At 47.9% G+C, this 10,048-nt stretch overlaps 1 protein-coding gene across 3 annotated transcripts in view; it reads right to left on the reverse strand.

Annotated features, from left to right (window-relative positions):
• The window catches only part of CHFR (checkpoint with forkhead and ring finger domains), a 110,289-nt gene extending 101,027 nt beyond the window's left edge, over nucleotides 1-9,262 (reverse strand). For 2 of the 3 annotated variants that reach the window (XM_075321841.1, XM_075321824.1), the window contains exons 1-3: nucleotides 9,180-9,262; nucleotides 5,736-5,868; nucleotides 2,004-2,103 (exon numbers count right to left, since the gene is read on the reverse strand). In XM_075321841.1, coding sequence (XP_075177956.1) covers nucleotides 2,004-2,103; nucleotides 5,736-5,856 — 221 coding nt within the window. In that variant the 5' untranslated portion in view covers nucleotides 5,857-5,868; nucleotides 9,180-9,262. The other variant, XM_075321833.1, reaches the window with a different exon arrangement.
• Nucleotides 9,263-10,048: the final 786 nt, after the last annotated feature.

Genomic DNA, 10,048 nt, shown 5'->3' on the forward strand with positions numbered 1-10,048 from the left:
GAGATAGAGATAGAGATAGAGATAGAGATAGAGATAGAGATAGAGATAGAGATAGAGATAGAGATAGAGATAGAGATAGAGATAGAGATAGAGATAGAGATAGAGATAGAGATAGAGATAGAGATAGAGATAGAGATAGAGATAGAGATAGAGATAGAGATAGAGATAGAGATAGAGATAGAGATAGAGATAGAGATAGAGATAGAGATAGAGATAGAGATAGAGATAGAGATAGAGATAGAGATAGAGATAGAGATAGAGATAGAGATAGAGATAGAGATAGAGATAGAGATAGAGATAGAGATAGAGATAGAGATAGAGATAGAGATAGAGATAGAGATAGAGATAGAGATAGAGATAGAGATAGAGATAGAGATAGAGATAGAGATAGAGATAGAGATAGAGATAGAGATAGAGATAGAGATAGAGATAGAGATAGAGATAGAGATAGAGATAGAGATAGAGATAGAGATAGAGATAGAGATAGAGATAGAGATAGAGATAGAGATAGAGATAGAGATAGAGATAGAGATAGAGATAGAGATAGAGATAGAGATAGAGATAGAGATAGAGATAGAGATAGAGATAGAGATAGAGATAGAGATAGAGATAGAGATAGAGATAGAGATAGAGATAGAGATAGAGATAGAGATAGAGATAGAGATAGAGATAGAGATAGAGATAGAGATAGAGATAGAGATAGAGATAGAGATAGAGATAGAGATAGAGATAGAGATAGAGATAGAGATAGAGATAGAGATAGAGATAGAGATAGAGATAGAGATAGAGATAGAGATAGAGATAGAGATAGAGATAGAGATAGAGATAGAGATAGAGATAGAGATAGAGATAGATATATATATATATATATATATATATATATATACACGTATCTATTCCGGCACCCTAGGGGGACCAGCACCGGGTGACCGGTGTGGCTTACCGACCGCTAACGAGCGGAGTGTGTCCTCCAGATTCCCTGCCTTGGATCCCCCGGAGCTGCAGAGCTGTTCACTGAGAATCCTCCACCGGCAGAATGCCAAAAAATGGCTGCCGGAGCTCTCAGGGGAGGAGTGGAGCCGTGGGCGGCGCCAGTAAAGTGCGGGAATCTGGGGTCCCCACAGTGATCAGTGAGGGGGAAGGAAAACATGCAGGATGCTCCAGCCCTCACATCCGACGTCAGGTCGGTAATCCCGCCCTTACCCCTGACAGGCAGGCCCGGGGGCGGGATTTTTGCGACTAGGCCGCGATGAAGCCGGGGACTAAATTTGAGACCGCGCCCGACAAGCAGGCACGGTCGGCGCGGAAGTCCACCGGCCTCCTCAATTCAGCAGCTGCCGCGGTTTCCGGGAAGAAGGTGCACTCCTGCACAGTCCCCTATGGGGACATAGAGTACCTTTGAGTTGCAGGGCCCGGTCCCTGAGGTTGAAGAGGCTCCGGTCCGGCAGGTTCCCACAGGGGCTGCGGATGGAGCACGGTCCCAGTAAATGGATGACCGCTCAGGATCCCACTTCTCCCAGGGCCGCATAAGGGATGGTGAAGGAGACGGCATGTGGCTCCAGCCTCTGTACCCGCAATGGGTACTTCAACCTTAACAACACCGCCGAAGTAGTGGGGTGAGAAGGGAACATGCCGGGGGCCCCGTGGGGGCCCTCTTTTCTTCCAACCGACATAACTAAGTATGAGAATGCATGAGTGGATGTGTGCCTCCTTCCACACAAAGCATAAAACTGAGGAGCCCGTGATCCACGGGAGGGTGTATAGGCAGAGGGGAGGGGTTACACTTTTTAAAGTGTAATACTTTGTGTGGCCTCCGGAGGCAGAAGCTATACACCCAATTGTCTGGGTCTCCCAATGGAGCGACAAAGAAATTGGGATTTCTCTGGAATAAAACCTTGGATTACAGATGTCAAGGTGTCATTTTATTCAACTTTTTATGACTATGTAGACAGCTTAAGAAGATTGCTATTACTGACAGATTTCATTTAATAGCTCTAAGTTACCTGGTGTCCTCTAAGGAAACAACTCCAGAAGCTTCATCCACTGTTATTTTGCAGTGTTCTCCAGACACCAATTTGTTACCAGGAAATGAAAGGTCACAACCTGTGAAGACAAACATTAGTCTACTATGAATTTTACAGCAGGACTGGTGTTTAAATCGGTTGTCTGATACTTTCTATTGTCTTATTTTTAGGATAGGTCACCAATATCTGATCAGTGGGGATAATAATAATAAAAATCTTTATTTCTATTGCGCCAACCTAATCCGCAGCGCTTTACAAATCAGATGTGACACTCATCACCTCTGACAATCAGTTGTTACCGATGCTGGCTGGATTTGCTGAATTGCGGAGCTGCGTAGTTCCACAACTTGGCACATCTGACCGATGCCTGCATCAGGAACAGACGATTGGTGGGCGTACCGGATGTCGTATCCCCATCGATCAGATATTGATGACGTATCCTAAAGATAGGCCATCAATATAAAAGTCCTGGACAAGCCCTTAAAAAAAAAAAAAAAAACCACTCCCTGTATTCTGTATTTAGACTGCTCATATAATATTAAAGACATTTCATCTTTTCTGTACCATACAACAAAGATCATGCTAAGAAAACAGGATGTCACCTATTTTGTCCAGTGAATGCTCCCGATTAGTTTTCAAATTTTATGATATGAATTACTGATCTGATGTTACAATATACAACGCTTGTGGACACATTTCTGGTCTTCAGGACCTCATGACTCATGGTGGGCTAGAGATTGATCGTGTCAAGAAGCTCCTGACGAGGCTTCATTGCTATCTTCACTGTGGGGCCTTGTTTGGATGCATTCACAACCGACTATTATTATATGTGCTCACAATGTCTTACTTCCGATGGCAAAGCAGTCAAGGTTTCTCTATGCCAAGCCACTTCAGGATAAAGCCAGTAGACTTTTAGCCCCATGTTTTAACTGTAAAGCATGGGTGGCTTTGCTTGGAAAAAGAACGACATTATGTCTTATAACTTATTTCCGAACCCTGAAGCAGTTAAAGGGAACCTGTCACCGGATGTTTATAAATACTCACCTAACGGTTGGTGCAGAGCAGACTGGTTGGATGGGTATCTCCGTTCTCCTCTCTCGGCCATACTTGCCCTCCTTCTGAAGCTAGTGTGGATGACGCGTTCTACGTCATCTACACTAGCCGACATTGAGGTCCTGCGCAGGTGAACTTTGCTGTGCCCTGAGTAGGGCAGATCAAAGTATTGTAGTGCACCTGCACGGGACCTCAATGTCGGCTAGTGTAGATGACGTAGAACAAGTCATCCACACTAGCTTCAGGAGTACAAAAATGGCCGAAAGAGGAGGCGCGGACCCAGGAAACGGAGACGCCCATTCAACCAGTCTGCTCTGCACCAACCGTTAGGTGAGTATTATAAACTTCCAGTGACAGGTTCTCTTTAAAAGAAGCGCCAAAAGACTGAGCATGTGCACCGCTTGTTCTTACATAACTGTGTATTATGTTTATTTTTATGGCGGTTTTGTTGGGTTTTTCAGGCAGCTTACAGGTGGAATCGGCATAAAGGCGTCATGTGCACATATCCTTAGGGTACATGTTCACGCTGAGGGTTTTTTTTTAAAGGAGCTTTTAGAGAAGAAACTCTACAATGGTATGTGCACATGACATGATTAAGATGCTGGCACAGCTGCCAAGTTTTCCTAAACGCAGCTGCTTCAGGAAACCACCGACGATCTTTCTGCTTGAGGTAGCTCCTCCGGTAGCTTTGCCGTCATTTGCTCTGTACTGTTAGGTATAGTGTGTGTACGGTTTACTAGCGGAAGCCGCTCGAAGAATGAGTATGTCACTTTTTTTAACCGCTGTAGGGTTTCAAAAAAAAGACACTTTGTGCACATACCCTCAACTTTCTAATCGAAACTTGTGGGCTTTTTACCTGCAACTGGTTTGGGAGACTTTAGGCTTCAAAAACCCCAGTGTGAACATACCCTTAACATATGAATCATTCCTTTTTCTGACAGCTCAATGAATTTGAGGAATATGTAATACTATGTATGTGACAATGTTTTATGGACTGAATCCTGCACTGGAACCAATTACAAATGCCAAGAACATGTATTCATATTTACAATAAAAGCTTTATAATGAAATGTTTGAATGTAAGAGACATATGTGCCTTTCAGTAGGAAAAATGTAGGTTGTATTTCACACGGCTTCAGAGGAGCACAACATACTGTATAGGGACAAATGGGAAAAACAAAACTTTATACATCTAAGGCTGGGGACACACGGGCATTAATGCGAGTCAATCGCATGACACTGCTCCCGCTCTGCTGGAGTGTAAGCCGAGTGTTATGTGACTGGCATGCCACTGTGATGCGATCCTGCGATCCCAGCACAGCCGCAGAGGGGAGGGGGCGGGCGCTGCGGAAAAGAGGGAGGGATTAACCTCCCACCTCCTCCATTATTAGCTGATGCGATTCTAGCACTGCACTCGCATTACACCGGTGTAATGCAAGTGCAATACGATGTTTCTCTTGCACCCATAGACTTGTATGAGTGCGAGTGAAAACTAATTGATTCCACCCGCAACATGTTGCAATTGTTTTCTCGGTCCGATTAGAGTTGACTACAAAAAAAAAAAAAATCGCTCATGGGAGCGGACCCATCGAGTAACATGGGTCCGGGTGGAATGCGATTTTTTTTTTTATTGCATGCCTCTCGCTCAGTTTTTCTCGCCATGTGTGCTCAGCCTAAGATCCTTACTACAGAGCAGTGACGGTGAATCAGTGTTTAGCACTATGGCCTTACAGTGTTGGGGTTCTGGAATGAAATCAAGCCGAGGACAAGTGATGCGTGGGTTTCCTACAGGTATTCAGGTTTCCTCCCACACTTCAAAGACATACTGATAAGGGATTTAGATTGTGAGTCCCAATGGGGACAGTAAAGGCCACGTATCACTAAGAGACATCGCCAACAACATTGCTGCCGAGTCACGGTTTTGGTGACGCCACAGCGATCTTGCTAGCGATGTCGCTGTATGTGACATCCAGCAACGACCTGGCCCCTGCTGTGAGGTCGCCGGTCGTTGCTGAATGTCCTGGACCATTTTCTTCTAAGGCGATGTCCTGCTGGGCATCCTATCTATGTTTGAAAGCAGAGATCGTTATACAGGTCGCTAATGCGACCTGTATCGTTACTGCGTCGTTGGTAAGATCTGACTGTGTGACATCTCACCAGCGACCTCCCAGTGACTTACCAGCGATCCTTATCAGGTCGCATTGTTTTCAGGATCGCTGGTAAGTCGCTAAATGTGACAGGGGCTTTATGGTCACATCTGTAAAGTGCTGTGGAATTAATGGTGCTATATGAAAGAGTACAGTAAATATTATGAAGTGATAACGGACAGATCTGCACAAAACCTGGTTTGTATAGCATAATCTGTATTTTAAAATATATATATTAATAATGGTACTAAATGTAATCCATGTAACTTTACATGAGCAGCCATTGAGCTAGTTTAGAGGTCAGGCTCTGAAGTGGGGGTCATGACAGGTACAGCCGCTGGTAGTGACGGGAGTGGTGCAGGAAGCGGCCTCCTGTCGGGGTGATAAGAGGTCAGGAGCGAACACAAGTATTGGGAGTAAGATGTACACAGCAGAAGCAACTGTGCCAGCCAGCTGTTATGGCATTTCCCATCTGAACATACCAGAACAATACATCTATGCAGACAATTACCTTTCTTCCTTCCAATCGTCCATTCCCTTTTGTACAGAAAAAGCTCAGCGGCAGCCTCTGCCTCCGCTCCTGGCAATCGGCTCAGCTTCCCCCAGGGCTTCTTCTCCCCTAAGTCTTCCATCTCAATTCACATCTGAAACAATCGGTAGAAAACCACAATGAGTTGGGGGCAGGGAGAACCAAACTTATGCATCAGAGAGACAGGAGAGGTCCCCTCCCCACCAACCAGACACAACAGTAGCAGCAGCACAGACCTGAGGAACAAGCTACTATAGTACCAGCTAACATCCAAGGAACTGGATGGAGATGGGCGGAACGGCATTAACCCTTTCACCATGTGCTAAATAAGCCCACTGTAATAATGGACACTTATTGGAAAAATAATCAAATACAAATTACAAATAAAATATAAGAAACATGGCTGGAAGTTGTAGCCCAAAATGGGCAAGTAGGTTCTAGAGGAGGTAAAGCGGTGCTGTAACTGGATCTGTGTCATCAGCCCAATCCCTCTCAGACAAAGGATGCAGCCGTGGGAATGAAAAATGGAAAAGCAACACAGTGAGCCAACAGAGGCAGGTAGAGACTGTCCGCAGCCAGATCCTGGTGACATAAGGGGCACATTACACAGCAGATAAAGATATTATTGCCTGTGGTATTATTCTGGGAGGCTGGACTGCCGGAGGCGGGGAGTGGGGGTTGGAGGCAGCTGTCTGAGTGCGGCCTGTGATTGGGTGATGAGGTGCCATGGAATTTCAGGCTGGGGTGGGAGGTGCGGGGTTTGTTGTGAAGACTTCATTATGTGTGGGGGGAACTGCAAAAAATAAAGTTTACTTATTACTGAAAAAGCCTGGGAACAAAACCAGGTGCAAATAACAGAGGGGCAGGAAGAGGGGGCAACGTCCCCTGCACTGATTAGGAAGGGTGGCAGGGCCCAGGATGGTGAGGGGCAAACAACACTGCAGGATAGCTATACAGAGCCTATGCCACATAGTGGAGAGGAGAAACAGGTTCTACAGGTCATTCATTAGCAACTCTACCAGAGACAAGTGACAACCCACCCAACATGGCAAATCAAGATCTCAGCAGGTAGTCAGCTAATAGTAACTGATAAGGACGTGCACAGTGGGGCGCGGAGACCCTCAGTGTAGCCCCCGCTGCGACAAGTCTGTCCCATTAGATATTAACTACAGACATTTGGTTTTACAACAGTTCGGAGCAGTTTTCAAAAGATTGATAGTGGGTCGGCAGGAAACACATGGCCGCTGTGTCTGGGCCCTAAGGCTATGTTCACACAGGGCTTTTTTGGTAAGTTTTTTTTCATGACCAAAACCTGATCTTGTGGCAGGAAATCTCCTTTGAGTAATCTGCGTTTTTGGTGCATTTTTCATGCGTTTTTAGTGGTGTTTTTGCTGCAGATTTGCTGCTTTTTTTCTACAAAATGGGTTGCATCAATGAAAAAACACAGCAAATCTGCAGCAAAGAATTGACATGCTCATTCTATAAAAACCTGACCAAAAACGCACGTATTTGACAAAACAGTCAGGAAAAAAACCTGGTGTGTGTGTATGAGATTTCAGAAATCTCAGACTTTGCTGGGACTGTAAAAAGCAGCTTTTTATCAGCATGGATTTGCATAAAACCAAGGCAAATCTACCGCTAAAAACGCAGCAAAAACACCCAGTGTGAACATAGCCTAAGTCTATGGAAGACACTGACAAGAAGCACATACATATGTACGTCGTGTGTGTGTGTGTGTACGTCGTGAGTGTGTGTGTGTGTGTACGTCGTGAGTGTGTGTGTGTGTGTACGTCGTGAGTGTGTGTGTACGTCGTGAGTGTGTGTGTACGTCGTGAGTGTGTGTGTACGTCGTGAGTGTGTGTGTACGTCGTGAGTGTGTGTGTACGTCGTGAGTGTGTGTGTACGTCGTGAGTGTGTGTGTACGTCGTGAGTGTGTGTGTACGTCGTGAGTGTGTGTGTACGTCGTGAGTGTGTGTGTACGTCGTGAGTGTGTGTGTACGTCGTGAGTGTGTGTGTGTGTGTACGTCGTGAGTGTGTGTGTGTGTGTACGTCGTGAGTGTGTGTGTGTGTGTACGTCGTGAGTGTGTGTGTACGTCGTGAGTGTGTGTGTACGTCGTGAGTGTGTGTACGTCGTGAGTGTGTGTACGTCGTGAGTGTGTGTGTGTGTACGTCGTGAGTGTGTGTGTGTGTACGTCGTGAGTGTGTGTGTGTGTACGTCGTGAGTGTGTGTGTGTGTACGTCGTGAGTGTGTGTGTGTGTACGTCGTGAGTGTGTGTGTGTGTACGTCGTGAGTGTGTGTGTGTGTACGTCGTGAGTGTGTGTGTGTACGTCGTGAGTGTGTGTGTGTACGTCGTGAGTGTGTGTGTGTACGTCGTGAGTGTGTGTGTACGTCGTGAGTGTGTGTGTGTACGTCGTGAGTGTGTGTGTGTACGTCGTGAGTGTGTGTGTGTACGTCGTGAGTGTGTGTGTACGTCGTGAGTGTGTGTGTACGTCGTGAGTGTGTGTGTACGTCGTGAGTGTGTGTGTACGTCGTGAGTGTGTGTGTACGTCGTGAGTGTGTGTGTACGTCGTGAGTGTGTGTGTACGTCGTGAGTGTGTGTGTACGTCGTGAGTGTGTGTGTACGTCGTGAGTGTGTGTGTACGTCGTGAGTGTATGTACACTTTGTGTGTATGTTTGTAGTGTGTGAGTATACACGACGTTGTGTGAGTGTGTACGTCGTGTGTGTACATCGTGAGTGTGTGTACACTGTGTGTATGTTTGTTGTGTGTGTGACTATACACGACGTTGTGCGTGTGTACGTTGTGTGTTTATATACACATCATGTCTGTGTGTGTATAGTTGTGTGTGTACACTCGGATGTGTAATATATAAACAGTTCACAACCAGTGGTCAAGGACACCAGCAGAGATAAAGCAAGAAAAGTCATCAAGAAGGAACAATGTAAACTCCAGAAAGTATCCGGCCTGGGGGGACGGCACCGCTGCCGCTGATCACCCAGCCCCGCTGCCGCTGATCACCCAGCCCAGAGCATTTCTTGCTGTTTTCTGCTGAGGTTTCAGTCTTGTGAGTATACAGAGCGCGGTGGGTGAAGGTGCATGGCTCACTCGCTGCAGGCTATAGCGCCCATACTCAGTGCAGAGCACACATCTCTGGCTCAGTGGGTAAGGGCATCCTTTGGAGGTAAGGTGAGGCGAGATGTCACCCGGTGTCCCCTGCCAGGGAGCCATGTGCAGCGTTCGTGCTGAGCACGGGGCCGGGTGATTGCAGCCTGGAGTAGGAGGGTGTGGGTGGCTGCAGGTCCGGGCCTGCCAGTGCCTACCTTTCTTTCTCCGCCAGTGCTGACTTCTGAGCAGCTTGCCAGCCACAGCCCAGCAGTGCCCCCCAGCCGGCCGCACCCCGCACACCCCCAGCCCCGGGAGCATTACCGGCTCTCCTGTCTCCGCCGTCTCATCCGCGGCCGCCTCCCTGTCACAACACAAACCAGGCAGCGTCAGCTGATCAGAGGGCGGGGCCTGCGGGGAACGTGGCGTCTCCTATGGAAACCCCCCTCTCTGAGCTCCAGCGGAGGCGTGGCTTGTGCCACCACTACAGCCATCTTTACTGTGGGCAAAAATTCTTATTCCTGCAAGACATCGGGTCAGGGAGACAGCAGTACAGATAGCGGCAGGGAGACAGCAGTACAGATAGCGGCAGGGAGACAGCAGTACAGATAGCGGCAGGGAGACAGCGGCACAGATAGCGGCAGGGAGACAGCAGTACAGATAGCGGCAGGGAGACAGCGGCACAGATAGCGGCAGGGAGACAGCAGCACAGATAGCGGCAGGGAGACAGCAGTACAGATAGCGGCAGGGAGATAGCGGCAGGGAGACAGCAGTACAGATAGCGGCAGGGAGACAGCGGCACAGATAGCGGCAGGGAGACAGCGGCAGGGAGACAGCGGCACAGATAGCGGCAGGGAGACAGCGGCACAGATAGCGGCAGGGAGACAGCGGCACAGATAGCGGCAAAGGAGACAGCGGCACAGATAGCGGCAAGGAGACAGCGGCACAGATAGCGGCAGGGAGACAGCGGCACAGATACAGATAGCGGCAGGGAGATAGCGGTACAGATAGCGGCAGGGAGATAGCGGCAGGGAGACAGCGGCACAGGTAGCGGCAGGGAGACAGCGGCACAGGTAGCGGCAAGGAGACAGCGGCACAGATAGCGGCAGGGAGACAGCGGCACAGATAGCGGCAGGGAGACAGCGGTACAGATAGCGGCAGGGAGACAGCAGTACAGATAGCGGCAGGGAGAC

The sequence above is a fragment of the Anomaloglossus baeobatrachus genome, chromosome 1, assembly GCF_048569485.1.
Source record: "Anomaloglossus baeobatrachus isolate aAnoBae1 chromosome 1, aAnoBae1.hap1, whole genome shotgun sequence".
NCBI classification, from domain to species: domain Eukaryota; kingdom Metazoa; phylum Chordata; class Amphibia; order Anura; family Aromobatidae; genus Anomaloglossus; species Anomaloglossus baeobatrachus.